Here is a 22,444-nt window from a genome sequence, read left to right as displayed (position 1 = left end):
CAGGAGCATGTTCTCTCTTTATGTTTCCTGAAGTCGATGACAATCTCCAAAAGACAATACTGGACCAAGCTCGAGTCCCAGGCTAGCCACAGCTGCCCCGCTGACTATGGCAAGATCTGCAAGACATAACAGGCTACATGTGACAGAAGTTTATAAAATTATGAGGGATGCAGTTGGAAGCTTTTTCCCAGGGCAGAAATGACCAATACAAGGGGGCACAAGTTCAAGGTAAGGGGGGAAAGGTTCAGTGGAGATGTGTGGGGGAAGTTTTTGAGACAGAGGGTGGTGGTGGCCTGGAACGCACTGCCAAGTGAGGTGGTTGAGGCAAACACATTAGCGACATTTAAGACTTATCTGGGTGGACACATAAACAGACAGGGAATAGAGGGATACAAGTGGTTGGTCTAGATAGGACAACATGATCGACGCAGGATTGATGGGCCGAAGGGCCTGTTCCTGTGCTGCACTGTTCTTTGTTCTTTGAGAGAGAGGAGTGGGAGATAGGAGGGAGAGAGGGAGTGAGAGAGAGAGAGAGAGGAGGGAGAGAGGGAGAGAGAGGAGGGAGAGAGGGAGTGAGAGAGAGCAGGCGAGTGTGGGTGACAGAGGGGAGGGAGGAGAGGAGCAGGAGGGGAGGGAGAGAGGGAGTGAGAGAAAAGAGGGAGCAAGGGAGTGAAAGAGAGGGGGGAGCGTGAGGGTGACAGAGGGGAGGGAGGAAGGGAGGAGGAAGAGAGGGACGGAGGGAGGGTGTGGATGACGGGAGGGAGGGAGGGAGTGAGAGAGAGGGAGCGTGGGGGTGACAGAGGGACGGTGGGGGAAGTGAGGAGTGTGAGGCTTGCTGAGCCTGCCCTTGGGGAGAGCTGCCATTCCTGATATGAGTCCACACAGTCGCTCTGTGTGTGTGTGTGTGTGTGAGGACAGGCGGGTGCACAGTGAATGGGGTTAGACACAGGGAGAGCTGTTGTTCCTGATATGTGTCCATGCTGCTGTGTGTGTGTGTGTGTGTGTGTGTGTGTGTGTGTGTGTGTGGGGACAGGCTGGTGCAGTGAGTGAGGTGAGACACAGGCAGATGTAGCAGATGTGACAGTGTGTTTGATGCTGCAATCAATCAAATTAATGAGTCCGGGTGGAACTCATTAGACAGGCGAGGGATAGCGAGGCGTCCCTTCATATCACAGCCCAAACAGCACCGTAATGTTTATTTAATGATGCCACCTAATTAAGTGAGAGTGTCGAAACCGACTCACGGGCTCCCAGGGGAGGGAGATCACAGCTCCGATCTACCCAGTCCTCAGCAGCTGCCTTTTACACACTGAATGCCTCTCTTTAGAAAGCTGTCCAATTCACAGCTCCCCTTCACTGTGGCCCTGGGCTACACTGTGTCAGACTTCACACAGGCAGGCTGGTCCACTGCAGAGGCATCGCAAGCAATTTTGGTCGCGCTCCCAACAAGTAACAACAACAACTTGCATTGATATTACACCCTTCTAACAAGTGAAAAAGTCTCTGATGGGGGACAGTGGAGAGGGAGCTTTACTCTGTATCTAACCCCGTGCTGTACCTGTCCTGGGAGTGTTTGATGGGGACAGTGTGGAGGGAGCTTTACTCTGTATCTAACCCCGTGCTGTACCTGTTCTGGGAGTGTTTGATGGGGACAGTGTAGAGGGAGCTTTACTCTGTATCTAATCCCGTGCTGTACCTGTCCTGGGAGTGTTTGATGGTGACTGTGTAGAGGGAGCTTTACTCTGTATCTAACCCCGTGCTGTACCTGTTCTGGGAGTGTTTGATGGTGACTGTGTAGAGCGAGCTTTACTCTGTATCTAACCCCGTGCTGTACCTGTCCTGGGAGTGTTTGATGGGGACAGTGCAGAGGGAGCTTTACTCTGTATCTAACCCCGTGCTGTATCTGTCCTGGGAGTGTTTGATGGGGACAGTGTAGAGGAAGCTTTACTCTGTATCTAACCCCGTGCTGTATCCGTCCTGGGAGTGTTTGATGGGGACAGTGTAGAGGGAGCTTTACTCTGTATCTAACCCCGTGCTGTACCTGTCCTGGGAGTGTTTGATGGGGACAGTGTGGAGGGAGCTTTACTCTGTATCTAACCCCGTGTTGTACCTGTTCTGGGAGTGTTTGATGGGGACAGTGTAGAGGGAGCTTTACTCTGTATCTAATCCCGTGCTGTACCTCTCCTGGGAGTGTTTGATGGGGACAGTGTAGAGGGAGCTTTACTCTGTATCTAACCCCGTGCTGTACCTGTCCTGGGAGTGTTTGATGGGGACAGTGTAGAGGGAGCTTTACTCTGTATCTAACCCCGTGCTGTGCCTGTCCTGGGAGTGTTTGTGGGTGGAATACTGTGGTTGAATTATGTTGGTAACATTCACTCTTTGACAACCCCCAGCTCTCTCAATCTATTCAGAGAGTTATATACAGACAGACAGGATGACACAGTCTGGAGCCAGCAGTCTGTTTGCTATATTTAGTGTGCTGTGCAGCAGGAGCCCTTTCCTGTAATATCCCTGCCGGATCCGGTTTTTCATTCAGGAATCTCGTGTGACAGCGCGGTGAGTGTGGGGATGGGCTTATGTTCTGGCCTCTTAGCAGCTGAAGGGACTCCTGTTCCCCAGTGATACAGTACATTCACTGAGATACAACAACCCAGTCTCTGCCCCTAGTCCTCCCCTTCTGCCCTGCTCCACTGCAAATGGAAAGGGATTGAAGGAATATTCCGGAATGCAAAATCCTCACTCTGCATCATCTGAATCAGGATATTGTGTGACCGTGTTGCCCAAGTTCCCACGCTCCAGATCACTGCCAGGAGGGAACTGGAAATGAAAGCAATTGTGATTCTCTGGCTTGTTCCTTAAGTGGCTTCCTCATCCCCCCCACCTCCACCCAACCCCCTGCCTCCCCGTCCACTCTGTAACCTCCTCCAGCCCCTGCAGCCCTCCGTATCTCTGTAACCTCCTCCAGCCCTTACCGCCCTCCCTATCTCTGTAAAATCCTCCAGCCCTTACCGCCCTCCCTATCTCTGTAAAATCCTCCAGCTCCTACAACTCTTCCTATCTCTGTAAAATCCTACAACCCTCCCTATCGCTGTAAGCTCCTCCAGCCCCGACAACCCTCCCTATCTCTGTAACCTCCTCCAGCCCCTACACCCCTCCCTATCTCTGTAATCTCCTCCAGCCCCTACAAGCCTCCCTATCTCTGTAACCTCCTCCAGCCCCTACAACCCTCCCTATCTCTGTAACCTCCTCCAGTCCCTACAACTCTCTATATCTCTGTAACCTCCTCCAGCCCCTACAACCCTCCCTATCTCTGTAACTTCCTCCAGTCCCTACAACTCTCCATATCCCTGTAACCTCCTCCAGCCCCTACAACCCTCCCTATCTCTGTAACCTCTTCCAGCTCCTACAACCCTCCCTATCTCTGTAACCTCCTCCCCCCTACAACCCTCCCTATCTCTTTAACCTCCTCCCGCCCCTACAACTCTCCCCATCTCTGTAAACTCCTCCAGCCCCTGCAACCCTCCCTATCTCTGTAACCTCCTCCAGCCCCTACAGTCCTCCCTATCTCTATAAAATCATCCAGCTCCTACAACCCTCCCTATCTCTGTAACCTCCTCCAGCCCTTACAACCCTCCCTATCTCTGTAACCTCCTCCAGCCCCTACAGTCCTCCCTATCTCTGTAACCTCCTCCAGCCCCTACGTCCTCCCTATCTCTGTAACCTCCTCCAGCCCCTGCACCCCTCCCTATCTCTATATTCCACACTGTTCCGGGTCTGGGTGTCACAGGACTGCAATGTTAGCAAGTCCCACCTTTTGGAAATGCAGTGTGTGCTCGAACTACCATTCGGGAAGATAGGAAGAGATGGAGGCCCTTCGGCCCTTTACAGCTTGCTACCCAGTTCAGTCAGTCCTTGCCTGGTCTATTGCTTACCCGTTCTCCGCATCCTTCGAAATCTCTTCCCCATCAACAACCGATCGCGGTTTTGGCATTTCCAATTGTCCCAACCTCAGCAGATATTTGGGGGTGACGATTGATTTGATTCGATTTGATTTGATTTATTATTGTCACATGTATTAATCCACAGTGAAAACTATTATTTCTTGCGCGCTATACAAACCAGACCATTCATAGAGAAGGAAAGGAGAGGGTTCAGAATGTAGTGTTACAGTCAGAGCTCGGGTGTAGAGAAAGATCAACTTAATGCAAGGTAGGTCCATTCAAAAGTCTGATGGCAGCAGGGAAGAAGCTGTTCTTGAGTCGGTTGGTACGTGACCTCAGACTTTTGCATCTTTTTCCCGATGGAAGAAGGTGGAAGAGAGAATGTCCGGGGTGAGATTGGTGATAGGGTGTTCCAGATTCCCACTCTCCTTTCTGTGAAAAAGTTTATAGTTTATTTATTGAGTCGTGTCACAAGTAGACTTACATTAACTCTGCAATGAAGTTACTGTGAAAATCGCAGTCGCCACATTCCGGCGCCTGTTCAGGTACACTGGGGTAGAGTTTAGCACAACCAATGCACCTAACAGGCATGCCTTTCGACTGTGGGGTGGCACAGTGGTTAGCACTGCTGCCTCACAGTGCCAGGGACCCGGGTTCAACTCCGGCCTGGGGTGACTGTCTGTGTGGAGTTTGCACCTTCTCCCCGTGTCTGCGTGGGTTTCTTCCAGGTGCTCCGGTTTCCTCCCACAGTCCAAGGATGTGCAGGTTAGGTGGATTGGCCATGCTAAATTGCCCCTTAGTGCCAGGGGGATTCGGAGGATAAATATGTGGGTTTATGGGGTGAGGGCCTGGGTGGGATTGCTGTCAGTGCAGACCTAATGGGCCGAATGGCCTCCTTCTGCACTGTAGATTCTGTGGAACCAGAGCACCCGGAGGAAACCCACACAGACACGGGGAGAATGTGCAAACTGCGCACAGTCAGTGACCCAAGCCGGGAATCGAACCTGGGTCCCTGGCGCTGTGAGGCAGCGGTACTGACACTGTGCCACCATGCTGCCCTGCATTTGGCCTGATATCCCCCCACCACCACCACCGCCCACATGATCAGCCTGGCTCTAATTTTAAGTTTGTCACCTCCCCCTCTTGGTCCCGGATTCTCTCCCTCTCCATTAGCCACCGTGAACTCTCCCGTGCTCGAGGGGACGGAAGACAACATTGTGCAACCTCTCCCCTCACCTCCCTGCCAAGGATAATACCCCTTTCCTGAGGGGAGGGGGGAGCGGGGTGTCAAGAACCTTTGCCTGCGAGCGTGGGTGTGAGGGAAGTGAGGGGTCACTCAGATTTGGAGGTCCGATGATAGAGAGTCCTCAGTTCACTTCCTTTTCTATATTCAGTCATGGCCCTGCCAAACTTTATTGCCCATCCCTAACTGCCCCTTGAGGTGAGTGTCTCGCACGGTCATTACAGAGGACAGTTAAGAGTCAACTACATCGCTGTGGCTCTGGAGTCACATGTAGGCCAGACCAGGTAAGAATGGCAGATGGTGGCACAGTGGTTAGCGCTGCTGCCTCATAGCGCCAGGGACTCGGTTTCGATTGCCAGCTTGGGTCACTGTCTGTGTGGAGTTTGCACGTACTCCTCGTGTCTGCGAGGGTTTCCTCCGGGTGCTCTGGTTTCCTCCCACAGTCCGAAAGACGTGCTGGTTAGGTGGATTGGCCGTGCTAAATTTGCCCTCTGTGTACCCGAACAGGCGCTGGAGTGTGACGACTAGGGGATTTTCACAGTAACTTCATTCCAGTGTTAACGTAAGCCAACTTGTGATTAATAAATAAACTTTACTTTACTTTAGTGAACCAAATGGGTTTTTTCCGACAGTCGACAATGGTTTCACAATCATCATTCGACTTCTATTTCTAGAACTTTCCTTTTCATATTGAATTCAAATTCCACCATCTGCCGTGGTGGGATTCGAACCTGGATCTCCTAAGCATTGCCCTGAGTCACTGGATTAATAGCCCAGTAACAATACCACTCAACCACAGATTCTCCCTGTAGGAGGCAGTCTAACATAGAAACTAGAAGCAGGAGGAGGCCATTCGGCCCTTCGAGCCTGCTCCACCATTCATTACGATCATGGCTGATCATCAAATTCAATATCCTGATCCCCGCTTCCCCCTCCCCCCCTCCGCCCCTCCTCCCCCCCACCCTCCCCTCCCCTCCTCCCCCCCCCCCCCCCCCCCCCCCCCCCACCACCACCATTCCCTTGATCCTTTATACCCAAGAGAGCTGGCAAGAGGTGACATCGGGCAATCAAGGATCCGGGATCTGGGCAGGTCTGGAGTGTCGGGGGCGTGGGGTTAGAGTGCCAGAGAGGGCCAAGGGGTGGGGGCTGGATGAGGGGAGGGAGGAAGGAATCTGACCAGCCATGGGCCTCTTTGCATTTTCCAGGGTTCATACGGAGGTCAGAAACGATGACATTGTAGTGGAGATGAAGACAGGCCAATCAGCCGAGGCCTCTGGCCTTCTGGGGCTGAACGGAGACCCGAGGCCCACTGGAGTGAGGGTGAGTTACCGAGACAACCAGGCCCTGCCTGAGGCCAGGCCAGAGCGAATGGTCTCCCTGTCTGGAGTGGAGACCCCAGCCAGCGTCGAGACCAAGAGATACCCTCACTCACAAGGAGGCCATTCTGCCCATTGAGTCCATACCAGCTCTCTAGCCAATCAATCCCGTTCCCCACTCACATCACCGTAACCACGATAGGGAGGCTTGTTGGGACTGGAGGAAGTTACAGAGATAGGGAGGGTTGTGAGGGCCGGAGGAGGTTATAGAGATAGGGAGCATTGTAGGGGCTGGAGGAGGTTGCAGAGATAGTGAGAGTTATAGGGACTGGAGGAGATTACAGAGATAGGTATGGCTGTAGGAGCTGGCTGAGGTCACAGCGATAGGCAGTGTTGTGGGGTCTGGAGGTGGTTACAGAGATAGGGAGGGTGTAGGGGCTAGAGGAGGTTACAGAGATAGGGATGGTTGTAGGGGCTGGAGGAGGTTACAGCGATAGGGAGGTGTGTAGGGGCTGGAGGGAACTACAGAGATAGGGTTGTAGGGGCTTGAGGAGGTTACAGTGACAGGGAGAGTGGTAGGGGCTAGAGGAGGTTACAGAGATAGGGAGAATTGTAGGGCTGGAGGAAGTTACAGAGATAGGGAGGGTGTAGGGGCTGGAGGAAGTTACAGAGATAGGGAGGATGTTGGAAACTGAGTGATTTTAACTGACTAGATACCTTGCTAAATGAACATTTCATTCTATTGCACGATCCTACAATGGAGGAATCTTGTGTGGTCAGCCCTTGTCATGTCGTTTTGACTGTCCCTCAGTGGCAGCCATCTTGTGTGGCAGCCATTTTGTGTGGCAGCCATTTTGTGTGGGGTTTGTTGTGGGACAACTGGTGATTGGCTCTCTGGAGATGTGCCTCTCATTCTGGGATCCTGGCAGACAATACTGGGAAGTTATTGATACTGGTTTGAGCACAGTGCCCTGTAAATAGTGGACCAGAGAATTCCATCCGGGATCAGGAGGAGAGCATTTGAGCCCTCGCTCTCGCTGCACCATGCAGTAAGGTGATAGCAAATCCTTCCCGTACCATCCCCAAAAAACCTCTTGATCTCAGCCTGGGACGAACTCAGCGAGGGAGCCTCCACAGGGCAGAAAATTCCAAAGATTTACCTCACTCCGAGTGAATCAATTCCTCCTCATCTCAATCCAAAATGGCTGCCCCAAATCCTGAGGCTCTGAGCCCAGGTTCTAGACGCTCCAGCCCAGGTGGGTGGAAGGGGGGAGGAGACGGGGAATCAGCCTCTCCTTGTCTAGCCTGTCCAACGGTCTGAGAATAGAATATCTTTCAGTGAGATCACCAGCCGTTCTTCTAAGCTCTGAGAATTTCAGCCCATTCTGCACAATCTCTCCTCCTCGTTCAACCCTCTCATCCCAGCGACCAATCTATTGACCCCTCGCTGTATCGCCTCTAGTTCTGGAATATTCCCCTCAAACATGGAGATTGGAACCGCACAAAATATTCCAAAACGTGGTAGCGCCAGAGCTCTGTACAATTCATAGAATCATAGAATCCCTACAGTGCAGAAGGAGGCCATCCGACCCATTGAGTCTGCACCGACAGCAATGCCACCTCGGCCTGATCCCTGTCACTCCACAAATTTAAGCTGCTAATCCCTCTAACCTACCCAGGACATTGAGGGGCAATTTAGCATGGCCAATCCACCTAACCTGCACATCTTTGGAGTGTGGGAGGAAACCAGGGCACCCGGAGGCAACCCACACAGACACGGGGGGAACGTGCAAACTCCGCACAGACAGTGACCCAAGGCCGGGAATCGAACCCAAGTCCCTGTAGGAAGACCTCTTAAGTCCTGTAATCCAATCCCCTTGCAATGAAGGCCAACTTTGCCTTCCTCATTGCTGGCTGTCTCTTCTTGTTAGCTTTTTGTGATTTGTGTACAGTGACACCCAAATACTTTCAAAGGCCGAGGTCAGGGTATTTTTTTACGTGTAAAATTTCAGCCGACGGGCAACATTCGGCCCATTTAGGTGAACGCAACACCAATTGTCTGGGCTCCCTCGTGGCCCGTCTGCCTCTCCGGTTGGCGGGGGCGAAGCCGATTAACCAAGCGTCCTACACATTCAGGCTGTGACCTCGATCCAGGGTGGGGTGAAAGGTCAAGGGTGAACGGCTCCAATGTGTGTCCAGGACGGAGGTCCGTGTGTGATTAAGCTGCCCAGACAAATCGTTTTAACATCGATATTTATTTTCCCACCGGTTAGCAACTTCTTGAGACCGCACCCCCTACCCACCCCCGAGGGAGGACATTGGAAACTCCGGCCCTCACCCTCCCTCATCTCAGCGTCCGCCCTCCCCCCGTCAACACTCAGCCAATCACAGCGCACGTCCCACCGTGGCTGCCCGTTGATTGGTCAGACAGCTCCAGGGGTGACTGGGGTCTGGGAATGCACGCACAATGGGCGGCCATTTCAGACGCCGGGATACTCCTGCCACGATCGCCCAGAAAAATCCTGGAAAGTCCCACCCGAGGCCAACAGGCCTCTGCACGGTCCGAGTCTCCCCCACTATGATTCCCGCGGTGGACGGGATGGAGAAATTCCCCCCAGAGTCTCTCACGTTTAAAATGCTGCTTTTCTGGCCTCAGTAACTACCTCCCCCCACCAACACCCTTCCCCCCACCCTTGCCCCACACCATCCCCTGCCCCCCCCACCCCCACTCTCCATGTCCTGCTCCATCTTGATAAATTCTTGATTTCTCGAGGAATTAAGGGCTATGGGGAGAGAGCGGGTAAATGGAGTTGAAATCAACCATGATTGAATGGTGGAGTGGACTCGATGGGCCGAATGCCTTACTTCCGCTCCTATGTCTTATGGTCTTATCTTCTTTCCCCCTCACTCGACCTGCCCATATCCCCTCGCAGTCTCTTTGTGTCCTCCACAGAGCTTACACACCCAACTAGCATTCAAAGACTATTTCCTCGGGTGGATGGAGCTATTACAAGGGGGTATAACTATAGGGTTCATGGTGGGAGATATAGGAAGGATACCAGAGGTAGGTTCTTTACGCAGAGAGTGGTTGGGGTGTAGAATGGACTGCCTGCAGTGATAGTGGAGTCAGACACTTTTGGAACATTTAAGCGGATATTGGATAGGCACATGGAGCACACCAGGATGATAGGGAGTGGGATAGCTTGATCTTGGTTTCAGATAAAGCTCGGCACAACATCGTGGGCCGAAGGGCCTGTTCTGTGCTGTACTGTTCTATGTTCTATGTTCTAGCATTGCATTGTCAGGGAAACGAGATACATTTCACCCACTTCCCTCAGAGGGTAATGAGAAAGATTATACAGAAGTGAGCCACTCCCCCAGCACTGGCCAGTGGGTGGCATGGTGACACAGTGCTTAGCACTGCTGCCTCACAGCGCCGGGGACCCAGGTTCAATTCTGGCCTCAGGTCACTGTCTGTGTGGAGTTTGCACATTCTTCCCATGTCTGCGTGGGTTTGCTCCGGGTGCTCCGGTTTCCTCCCACAGCCCAAAGATGTGTAGATTAGGGGAATTGGCCATGCCAAATTGTCCCTTAGTGTTGAAAGATGTGCAGCTTAGGTAGATTGGGCGCGCTAAATTAACCCTAGTGTCAGGGGGATTTGAAGGGTAAATATGAGAGCTTATGAGAATAAGGCCTGGGTGGGATTGTGGTCGGTGCAGACTCGATGGGCCGAATGGCTTCCTTCTGCACTGTAGGATTCTATGATTCTCGCAGTACCCACTCTGGCTTAGTTATTATTTTTTTTATTACTGTCACAAGTCGGGTTACATTAACACAGCAATGAAGTTACTGTGAAAATCTCCTGGTCACCACACTCTGGCAGCTATTTGGATACACTTTATTTAGAATTTAGCACGGCCAATGCACCTAACCAGCACGTCTTTCCGACTGTGGGAGGAAACCGGAGCACCCGGAGGAAACCCACGCAGACACGGGGAGAATGTGCGATCGCCACACAGACAGTAACCCAAGCCGGGAATCGAACCAGGGTCCCTGGCGCTGTGAGGCAGCAGTGCCAACCACTGTGCTACGATTAAGTCTGACCAGCCTGAGTATGGCCTGATTTTTCCCTTTCTCTATATTCGGCCATGAATCAATCCTCAGACCAGGGCTCTCCGTAAGGTCGTGGATTCCAGCCTCTGCACAGACTTGGGTCCTTGTCCAGGCCGGCTCTGAGGGAGTGCTGCTCTGTTGGAGGTGCTGAATTTATCGTGCGATGTTTAAACTGAGACACCATCTGCCGTCTCAAATGGAGTGAGTGTGAGAGAGAAAGTGTGAATGGGTGCGTTTGAGTGTGTGTAAGTGTGAGTGAATGAGTACAAATGTGTTTGTGTGAATGGGTGTGTTAGTGTGAAAGTATCTGACTCTGTGCATTTCCGAGTTTGTGTGTGTGTACGCGCAAGTGTGTGTGAGATGTGTGTGAGAGAGCGGCTGTGTCCGAGTGCGCAAGTGTGTGAATGTGAGTGAGTGTGTGTGTGTGTAATTGTGTTAATGTAAGTGTGTGTGTACGTGAGTGTGTGTGAGTGAGAGTGTGCGTGTGTGTGTGTATGTGAGTGTGTGTGTATGTGGGTGTGTGTGAGTAAAAGTTTATTTATTACTGTCACAAGTAGGGCTTACATTAACACTGCAATGAAGTTAGTGTGAAAATCTCCTAGTCGCCACACTCCGGAATTTATTCGGGTCAATGCATCTAACCAGTACGTCTTTCAGAATGTGGGAGGAAACCGGAGCATCCGGAGAAAACCCACACAGACACAGGGAGAACGTACAGACTCCACACAGACAGCGACCCAAGCCGGGAATCGAACCCGGATCCCTGGCGCTGTGAAATAGCAGTGCTAACCATTGTGCCACCATGCCACCCCCCATATGTATGTGACCCATACAATACACACTACGTGGCTGCCTAATGCTCAGTACGCTTGTTGGAGTTGGCCAGTGGAGGGAGAAGTTGGGCTATTATGGTCTGTCCTTTGGGATGGAGGAGGGGGAGGGGGGTTGGGGGAGGTTTGTGGGGGGTTAGTTTGACCTGGGTTTATTTGGGGTATTTTCTGGCCTGGGTGTTCACTCTGTCTGTCTCTCTCTCTCTGTCGCAGTGTTAAATTGGAATCTGATGATGGGACGGTCGGAGGGAAGATTCAGAAGGATGAAGCTGGCGAGACTGAGAGACTGAAGGGGAGATGTTGATCACGCTGGAGTGCTCAGAAACATCCTGACCATCGCGACGGACCTCCCACCACTCGTTCAACACACACTCGGAGCTGAGGCTTTCAACCTACCCTATCCCCGCAGATATAACATAGGATGAATGAATTGAGTCGGGACTCGTTATAACAAACCCTGCTTCCTCACGCCACCCCCTCGCCCCCTCCCTCCCTCCCTCCCTCCCTCCCTCCCTCCCTCCCTCCCCGTCTGCTCTCTCCTCTGTGGCCGGGAGTCACTTGGGATGACATCTCACCAAACTGACTAAAACCCTCAGCCTTTCCCAGATGGGCAATGCCACATCGCCACTCGCCCCCCCGGGTTACACCCACCATCCCGTTCACCCCAGATCGCTCCAACCCTCCCGTAACTTTCCCCTTTGCCCCCTGCTCATTGCGCCAAGCAGTTAGAGGTCAGAGTTTCCCAGGGGTGGGAGGCAGTGGTGGGTAACGTGGCTCAGTGGGTGGCACAGTGGTTAGCACTGCTGCCTCACAGCTCCAGGGACCTGGGTTCACTTCCTGATTGGGTAACTGCCTGTGAGGAGTTTTCACATTCTCCCCGTGTCTGCGTGGGTTTCCTCCGGGTGCTCCGGTTTCCTCCCACACTCCAAAGATGTGTGGGTTAGGTTGATTGGCCGTGCTAAATTGCCCTTTAGTGTCCCGGGCTGTGTATGTTAGAGGGATTAGCGGGGTGAATATGTGGGGTTGTGGGGATAGGGCCTGGGTGGGATTATTGTCAGTGAGAGCTTGATGGGCCGAATGGCCTACTTCTGCGCTGTCAGGTTTCGATGAAACAACAATGGCCCTCCATTGCCTATGGTGTCCACTGGTGCCCAAAGGGATCTACGCCTTGCTTCTCCACGAAGTCTCGAGTGTAGTGAGTTGGAATGAGAATCACCCGATCGAAAGAGCCATGGCACGAGGGCCTGGGCTCAGAATTGACCATCGTGGAGCGTGGCCTTCTGGGTCTCTCGTGTTGAAGTGGATGAGTGACACTGGACTCATGCGGGAAGGGAGGTTTAGATGCCCCAAGTAGATTTTTGATTTGACCCCTGTGTTTGAAGCATTGACATTGTGGAGCCCACTGCCAATACACACCAACAGCCCAACTCCATCCATCAGCATGTCACACTGCAAATCTATCCCATTGTCAATACATCTTCACTCCACATCTAACCCCGCGCTGTACCCGTCCTGAGAGTGTTTGATGGGGACAGTGTAGAGGGAGCTTTACTCTGTATCTAACCCCGTGCTGTACCCGTCCTGGGAGTGTTTGATGGGGACAGTGTAGAGGGAGCTTTACTCTGTATCTAACTCCGTGCTGTACCCGTCCTGGGAGTGTTTGATGGGGACAGTGTCGAGGGAGCTTTACTCTGTATCTAACCCTGTGTTGTACCTGTCCTGGGAGTGTTTGATGGGGACAGTGTCGAGGGAGCTTTACTCTGCATCTAACCCCGCACTGTACCTGGCCTGGGAGTGTTTGATGGGAAGAAGTTTAGCAACACCAAGTTAAAGTCCAACAGGTTTATTTGGTAGCAAAAGCCACACTGTTGGACTTTAACCTGGTGTTGTTAAACTTCTTACTGTGTTTACCCCAGTCCAACGCCGGCATCTCCACATCATAGTGTTTGATGGGGACAGTGTAGAGGGAGCTTTACTCTGTATCTAACCCTGTGCTGTACCTGTCCTGGGAGTGTTTGATGGGGACAGTGTAGAGGGAGCTTTACTCTGTATCTAACCCCATGCTGTACCTGTCCTGGGAGTGTTTGATGGGGACAGTGTAGAGGGAGCTTTACTCTGTATCTAACCCCGTGCTGTACCTGTCCTGGGAGTGTTTGATTGCGCACAATATTCTAATCCCACAATCTGAATTCCACTTATGAAATTCCCGCCTCGTCCAACTGGGAAGAGAGAGAGAGCGATATAATTGGGAGATCTACCCCACCATTGGTGGAAAGGCCAGGGTCCTGTTGCCATGCCGAGCAGAATTTGTGATAACGAGTCACCATCTTACATGATTGAAATGTTTTGTGTTTCTTGGTGTTTTTTCAAAAGGGGACGGGGCGAGAATGATTCATACCCACAAGCCAGATCGTTCGGCGGCTATGTTTGTTCCTCTTGTTTAGCATGTGTTTTTGGTCAAGGGGGTCATGACCTCTGACCCCTGCACTTCTGTCTATGAACTGACTGAATCTGGAGAATTGTTTGTGTGGGTTCATAATTCCTCAGGAGAGGTTCCTGCCATTCCCTTTTTGTTCTCGCATTGCTGTTTTGTAAAAGCTGACGGGGTCTCAAGCAAAAACCAATCCGTCCACCCCACTCGCACGTTTCGTATTATTCTAGTACCTTGCGTCCAATTGGTTGGTGAAGGAGCCAGTGAGATGTCACTTTAAGTTCAGCTAACTTGCCATCTATCGCCATGACATTTTATGCCCTTCCCCTTCTACCTTGTAGCCCACCCTCACATCTCCACTCCGGCCATCGCTACTCGGGTTTGCCAGGTGACCTCTGAACTGCTTTGGATTCTGGATAAAGCAGCACATTCAAAGTCAACATGTTTCCAGTCGGGAATGGGACCTTCTGCCGGAGGCTCTCACAGGCCTGAAGGCCTGAGTGTCTTCCAGTGCCGGAAGGTTCTTCAACAACCGGAGGCGCCCAATGATATTGCCTCTCTCAGAATTGTTTGGCTCCTATTGGCTGCTGGGCGGATTTGACCTCAAGGTGTCATGGCTTGGGGACTGAAGGGGAGAGGGTGTTTGTCCTGAGAGAGGGCCCCACCAATGTCTTGCCCTCGAGGGCGTCACAGTTCCAGGAAGGTCGCCCTCTCTGGCTCGAGGTTACGTCAATCTGACCGTGCAGCAGAAGAAACCGGGCACCGCCATTTTCCCACAATTCACCAGAGCCCAGTTTTCACGATCCCTGAAGATCACGATCCGGGGAGGCCTAAGCTCTGGAATTCCCTCCCTAAATCTCTCCACCCCCTTCTCTATATCTCCTTCTTTGAGACTCTCCTTCACACCCAGCACTTTGAACAATCTCTCTGTCCATTATATCCCCTGATGTGGCTTTGGGTCAAATTGTATTGATTGCTCCTGTGGGATGTTTTACATTGGTAAAGGTACTATAGGACTTCACAAGTAAATGTTAATGATGGAAGATTGAGGGGAATTGAATCGAGGTGTTTAAGATGATTAAAGGTTTGATAATTCCATAGGACCAATAGAGAGGAACCATCTCCTGTGGTGTATGTGGTCGGGAGGGGAAAAAGGGGTTGGGGGGGGTGGGGCTTGCTGCGTTATGGGGAAGAATCCAGGAAAAGGAGGGGGGTGGTGTCGGGGTGGGGGGTGTGCAGAACCTTAAAGTTGGAGACAGGCCGTGTTCAGGAGTGGGGTCAGAGAGAGCTTCCTCACACAAAGAGCTTTGATTTGATTTGTTATTGTCACATGTACTGGGATACAGTGAAAAGTATTGTTTCTTGCACGCTGTACGGACAAAGCATACCGTTCATAGAGTAGAGCCATAGAGGTATACAGCATGGAAACAGGCCTTTGGCCCAACTTGTCCATACCGCCCAGTTTCTAACCACTAAGTTAGTCCCAATTGCCCGCGTTTGGCCCATATCCCTCTATACCCATCTTACCCATGTAACTGTCTAAATGTTTTTTAAAAGACTCTGCCTCTGGCAGCTTGTTCCTGACATTCACCATCCTCTGAGTGAAAAAATTGCTCCTCTGGCCCTTTTGCATCTCTCTCCTTTGACCTTAAACCTATGTCCTCTCGTTTTCGACTCCCCTACCATTGGATAAAGATGTTAACTATCTACCTTATCTATGCTCTACAAGAGTACATAGGGGAGAAGGAAAGGAGAGAGTGCAGAATGTAGTGTTACAGTCATAGCTAGGGTGTCGAAGAAGATCAGCTTAATCATAGAATCATAGAATTCTATGATTCCTAACGTGCAGAAGAAGGCCATTCGGCCCATTGAGTCTGCACCAACCACAATCCCATGCAAGCCCTATCCCCATAATCCCATGCATTTACCCTTGCTAGTGCCCCTGACACTCAGGGGCAATTTAGCATGGTCAATCCACTTAACCTGCACTTTTTTGGGGAATGTGGGAGGAAACCGGGCCACCCGGCGGAAACCCACACAGACATGGGGAGAATGTGCAAACTCTACACAATAGTGACCCAAGCCGGGAACCGAACCCAGGTACTTGGCGATGAGGCAGCAGTGCCAACCACTGTAAGAAAGGTCCATTCAAAAGTCTGATGGCGGCAGGGAAGAAGCTGTTCTTGAGTCAGTTGGTACGTGGACCTCAGACGTTTGTATCTTTTTCCTGACGGGAGAAGGTGGAAGAGAGTATGGGTGGGAATTTATGGCCTCGCTCAGGCGAGACCAGAGATTCCCGCCCGAGGTAAACGGTAATTTCCATTGTGGGACCCTTGCCTGCTCCGATTCCACAGTGGGCAAGGTGGGTTCCGGCCTGTTAGCGGAGTACGTGGGGTCCTTGATTATGCTGGCTGCTTTCCCTGAGGTAGCGGGAAGTGTAAATGGAGTCGATGGATGGCAGGCTGGTTTCCGTGATGGGTGTGGGGACCTGGAACTCTCTGCCCCCCTCCCAACCAAATATAAACACTACTGATGCTGGGAGGGATCAGTTGAGAATTTTGGTAGATGTTTATGGTGGAAGGGATTGAAATTATTCGATGGACTTGGGTTACGGATCAGCCAAGGTAGAATTTAATGTCCGCCTGGACCTCGAGGGGCTGAATGTCCTCCCCTTGGTCCTCTGTATATTTATTACCCTCCTACTCATTGTGTGGTACCCCCTTCCCCTCCCGGTTCAATCCACCCCACCGAGCCCCTCCCAAGCTCACCTACCCAATTCAAGTCCTGCGTTGAGTTGGCCTTAGCAAGTTCTTCTGCTATTTGAGGGGGCAGAGGAGGGGTGGGGAGCTGGGGAATAGGCTGAGGTGTCTGTTCCCCATGACAGGCCAACGGGACATGGGGGGGTATGTGGTTTTCATGGGGGGGGATGTGCGGGGGTGAATGACTGTCGCTCCCATTGCCACCTCGTCCTCAACACGGTTAGTTACCAGGGCATTGGTGCCATTAGCTTCAACTGGACAGGGCAAGGAGCAGCCAAGATGTTAGGCCCCCATCGCTGCACCAAATCTTAGCCGTCTAAACTTCCTGCCTGAGAAATATGACCCCTGCTTGAATGAGATACTCCCCCCGCCAACCCCTACCCTGCTGTTGCTGTGACTGAATGTCGAATTCCCTTCACCTTTTGTTCCACGTGCTGAGATATCTGTATATAATGTTCATTGTGTAGATTTTTGACATTTAAAAAAAAACGTGTGTATGTGTGTCACCCTTGGGCTTGTCGGTCATTATTTCAAACACGCGGGCACAGGCGTGCCCAAGGCCAGCCTAGCAACATAGAAACTAGAAGCAGGAGGAGACCATTCGGCCCTTTGAGCCTATTCCGCCATTCATCTTGATCATGGCTGATCATCGAATTCAACATCCTGATCCTCTCTTCCCCGCCCCCATATCATTGATCATAGAATCCCGACAGCGCAGAAGGAGGCCTTTCAGCCCATCGAGTCTGCACTGACCATAATCCTAACCCAGCGCTATCCCCATACATTTATGCCAGCTAGTCCCCCTGACACTAAGGAGCAATTTAGCATGGCCAATCACCCTAACCCGCACATCTTTGGACTGTGGGAGGAAACCGGAGCACCCGGAGGAAACCCACGCAGACACAGGGAGAATGTGCAGACTCCACACAGACAGTGACCCAAGCCGGGAATCGAACCCAGATCCCTGGCGCTGTGAGACAGCAGTGCTAACCACTGTGCCACCATGCCAGCCCTTTAGCCCCAAGAGCTATATCTAATTTCTTCTTGAAATCACACAACGTTTTGGCCTCAACTACTTTCTGTGGTAGTGAATTCCACACATTCACCACCCTCTGGGTGAAGAAGTTTCTCCTCACCCCAGTTCTAAAAGGTTTACCCCTTAACCTCAAACTGTGACCCCTCGTTCTGGACTCTCCCACCATTGGGAACTTTCTGTTGCTGAGGGGCATGACTGGGAACCAAGGGGTGATTGGTGATGAGGGGGGAGGGAGTGGGGGCGAGGACACCCACCACTCATTGAATCGGAGTGAGAGGCTACCCCACCGACCCTCGCTCGCAACACTCCACACAAAATCAGGGTCGATTCCGCGGTCGGACAACATTTGCTGAATGATCCTTGGCTTAGTTAGAATTATGCTGATGACTAATTTAGAACCATCAGTCAGGCTCACAGTGTGGCACATTTGTCTGTACTGGAAGCTACATATATTAATACACAGTACTTTGCTGACAGAGAGGACAGGTACACACATTACAGCTGTTTCATTCATGGCTGGGCAGCATTTATTGCCCATTCCGACTTGCCCTTGTTCACAGGGCAGTTGAGAGTCAACCACATTGCTGTGAGTCTGGAGCCATACGTAGGCCAGACCAGGTAAAGACTGCAGATTGCCTTCCCTAAAGGACATTAGTGACCCAGATGGGTTTTTACAACAATCGACAATGGTTTCATGATCATCAGTAGATTCTTAATTCCAGATTTCTTTTATTGAATTCAAATTCCACCATCTGCCGTGGTGGAATTTGAATTGAGGTCCCCCGAACATTAGCTGAGTTTGTGGATTCATAGCCTCACAATAATACCACTCAGTCATTGTTTCCCAACAGCCATTCATTGGTGCGTTCCTCAGGCCAATGCCGTGACCAATCAGAGTCAAGCCGCCTGGTTTAAATATCCAAAACAGTGCTTGGCAATTAACTGTCAGTCACCATCAACTGATGCGTCCTCTACTGCCAACACCTCGACCGGTCAGGTTCCACTTGCCAAACAATCGGCACTCGCTTCTCATGCAGTAGCAAGTCGCCATTTCCCCCTGACACTGGTGTTCCTGCCATTGGCCTGATGAGTGCAAGATGGAAAACTTTGACATAACGTCCTTTCTCAGCAATACTCAAGCCCTTCCCTACCGAAATGATGATGAAGAATGTAGTCTGCAGGGGGGTTGGAGGATCAGAAGGTTTATCAACACTGGTGGGAATTATCCTGTGGGTTTCACATCCTGTTGCTAACCTGTCCAGTTGGCCAACCCATGACCTTTCCCCCAATCCCATCACGAGTTAAAATTAAGCTTTCAATGAAGATGTTTTTTTCCTTAAAACAATTCTTAATTGCTCCCTGATCTTCTCCACCAGACTGCAGGAGAAGGTGGTGAGCAAATACAGTGTCAATGGCGATGCTAGCTGACCTTTCACCCCTGCCCTCCCTCCCACACGCCACATCCCAAGATTCGGGATCAATCTCAGCCCCTTGGAGAGTTGGAGGAGGAAAGGGATGTTGTCAGGCCACTTGCTGGAAGAACAAGTGGGGCGTTCCCCTATGTGGACAGGGCTGATGGCAGTGAGTATGTCAAGAGACCGAACTTTGACCCTGGGAGATGGTTGCCAACCCTAATTGATGGCAACCTGTGAGGGCCAACATCGCAGACAATGGGAAAGTACACCAGAATGCTGTTTCGATTCCTCAGTAGCCAATGGGGAGGTGATGGCCTAGTGGTATTATCACGAGGCTATTAACCCAGAAAACTCAGCGAATGTTCCGGTGAACCTGGGTTCGAATCCCACCACAGCAGATGGTGGGATGTTAATTTAATAAAAATAATCTGGAATTAAGAATCTACTGATGACCAGGAAATCATGTCGGACAAACCCATCTGGTTCACTAATTTCTGTTTGGGAAGAAAATCTGTCATTCTTACCTGGTCTGGCCTACATGTGACTCCAAAGCCACAACAATGTGGTTAACTCTCAACTGTCTCTAAACAAGAACCAGCAACACCAGCATTTGAATAAAAAATGAATAATGCCACAAGTGAATAAAAAATAAATAAAATCAAGCCGGGAAGGCCCCATTCTATACCCAGAAGCCCCTGCGACTGATCTGGAATGACCTTTAGCCTACGAGGCCTGGTGGCCCAAAACGCTGGCTGAATCTCAGCCATTTTGACGGCTGACCTTTCTCCCCAAGGTCTAGGAGGCAGGCTTCAGGCCTACAAGTTTCAGTGCTGCACCAGGACATGGAGGAGCACTGACCAGAGTCTTACCTTCTGGTATCAAATGAAGGCCTAGCAACGCCACCTTGCCCAGGGCCTGAAGTGGAATAATTCTCAGTCAGCCTCTCGCTGGGGGGAATCTAAATGGAACATCAACTCCAGGGACACTGCACTTCTGGTCAAAGTCTAACACCCGTGCGTCACTGGGACAGATATACAGCCAACTCTCCGAAGCACAGCATAACAAGGAGAGTTCCCGACAGGGATTAATATACCAGGCATGGTTGGCAGGCAGGGGTCACGAGAATTGCATGTGGGAAAAGGATCAAGTGGTAATGCAGCCAAGCACAGACTGACTTAAAAAGGAAATCTCTCTCAAGAGTTTGGACACGGTGTCGTGAACTGGGCTATTTGTAAACCCACTGAGGCTGGAAATGAGGACAAGTCAGACCAGGCACCAGTCAATCAGCAATCGGGTCAGTGGCAAAGCAAACAAGATGGGCACTGGAAGGAGGAGCCAGAGACGGAGAAGATGCACAGTAACGGGAATGTGTCCAATACTCACACACACACATCCTGATATCACCATAGTATCCCATACGCTTTACTGTAACACACTGATATATTCTACACCCCTCACTGTAATTCTGATATATCCCACACCTCTTACTGTACCACACAGATATACCTCACACCCGTCACTGTAACTCTAATGTGTCCCACAACCCTTACTGTAACAAGCTGATACATTCTACACCCCTCACTATAACTCTCATATATCCCACACTCCTTCCTGTAACATACTGATATATCCCACACCCCTCACTGTAACTCTCATATATCCCACACTCCTTACTGTAACACACAGATATACCTCACACCCCTCACTGTAACTCTCATGTATCCCACACTCCTTACTGTAACATACTGATATATCCCACACCCCTCACTGTAACTCTCATATATCCCACACTCCTTACTGTAACAAGCTGATATATTCTACACCCCTCACTGTAACTCTCATATATCCCACACTCCTTACTGTAACTCTGATGTATCCCACATCCCTCACTCTAACTCACTGATGTCTCCAACACCCCTTACTGTACCTCTGATATACCCCACACCCCTTACTGTAACACTCTGATATATCCCACACCCCGCACTGTTACACTCCGATATACCCCACAAGCCGCACTGTAACATTCTGATATACCCCACATCCCTCACTGTAACACTCTGATACATCCCACACTGCTCACTGTGACACACTGATATATCCCACACCCGTTACTGTAACATTCTGATGTATCCCACACCCCTCAATGTAACACACTGATACATCCCACAAACCTCACTATAACTCTGATGTATCCCACACCCCGCACTGTAACCCACTGATATATCCCTCACCCCTCACTGTGACACGCTGATATATCCCACACCTCTCACTGTAACTCTGATATATCCCACACTCCTCACTGTAAACAGTCTGATATATCCCACACCCCTCACTGTAAAACTCTGATATATCCCACACACCTCACTGTAAGCAGTCTGATATATCCCACACCTCTCACTGTAATGGTCTGATATACCCCACACCCCTCACTGTAAAACTCTGATATACCCCACACACCTCACTGTAACACTCTGATATATCCCACACTCCTCACTGTAAACAGTCTGATATATCCCACACCTCTCACTGTAATGGTCTGATATACCCCACACCCCTCACTGTAACACTCTGATATACCCCACACCCCTCACTGTAACACTCTGATATATCCCACACCCCTCACTGTAACACTCTGATATATCCCACACCCCTCACTGTAACACTCTGATATATCCCACACCCCTCACTGTAACACTCTGATATATCACACACCCTCATTGTAACACTCTGATATATCACACACCCTCACTGTAACACTCTGATATATCACACACACCCTCACTGTGACACTCTGATATATCCCACACCCCTCACTGTAACACTCTGATATATCACACACACCTCACTGTAACACTCTGATATATCACACACACCCTCACTGTGACACTCTGATATATCCCACACCCCTCACTGTAACACTCTGATATATCACACACACCTCACGGTAACACTCTGACATATCCCACATACCTTACTGTAACACTCTGATATATCACACACACCTCACGGTAACACTCTGACATATCCCACATACCTCACTGTAACTCTGATATATCACACACCCTCACTGTAACACTCTGATATATCCCACACCCCTCACTGTAACACTCAGATATATCCCACACCCCTCACTGTAACACTCTGATATATCCCACACCCCTCACTGTAACACTCAGATATATCCCACACCCCTCACTGTAACACTCAGATATATCCCACACCCCTCACTGTAACACTCTGATATATCACACACACCCTCACTGTGACACTCTGATATATCACACACACCTCACTGTAACACTCTGATATATCACACACACCCCTCACTGTAACACTCTGATATATCACACACACCTCACG

The 22,444-nt window shown here is 50.8% G+C and overlaps 1 protein-coding gene across 1 annotated transcript in view; it reads left to right on the top strand.

Moving 5' to 3' along the window:
- The window catches only part of LOC144508741 (basal cell adhesion molecule-like), a 75,567-nt gene extending 58,428 nt beyond the window's left edge, over nt 1–17,139 (top strand). Inside the window, exons 15-16 of the mRNA XM_078237049.1 lie at nt 6,390–6,504; nt 11,657–17,139. Coding sequence (XP_078093175.1) covers nt 6,390–6,504; nt 11,657–11,662 — 121 coding nt within the window. The 3' untranslated portion in view covers nt 11,663–17,139. The remainder of the gene's footprint in view (nt 1–6,389; nt 6,505–11,656) is intronic.
- The last annotated feature ends 5,305 nt before the right edge of the window (nt 17,140–22,444 follow it).

Source organism: Mustelus asterias, chromosome 20, assembly GCF_964213995.1.
Source record: "Mustelus asterias chromosome 20, sMusAst1.hap1.1, whole genome shotgun sequence".
In the NCBI taxonomy this organism is placed as follows: Eukaryota; Metazoa; Chordata; class Chondrichthyes; order Carcharhiniformes; family Triakidae; genus Mustelus; species Mustelus asterias.
The sequence above is the reverse complement of the archived record's forward strand: the minus strand, read 5'-3'. Positions and strand labels throughout refer to the sequence as shown.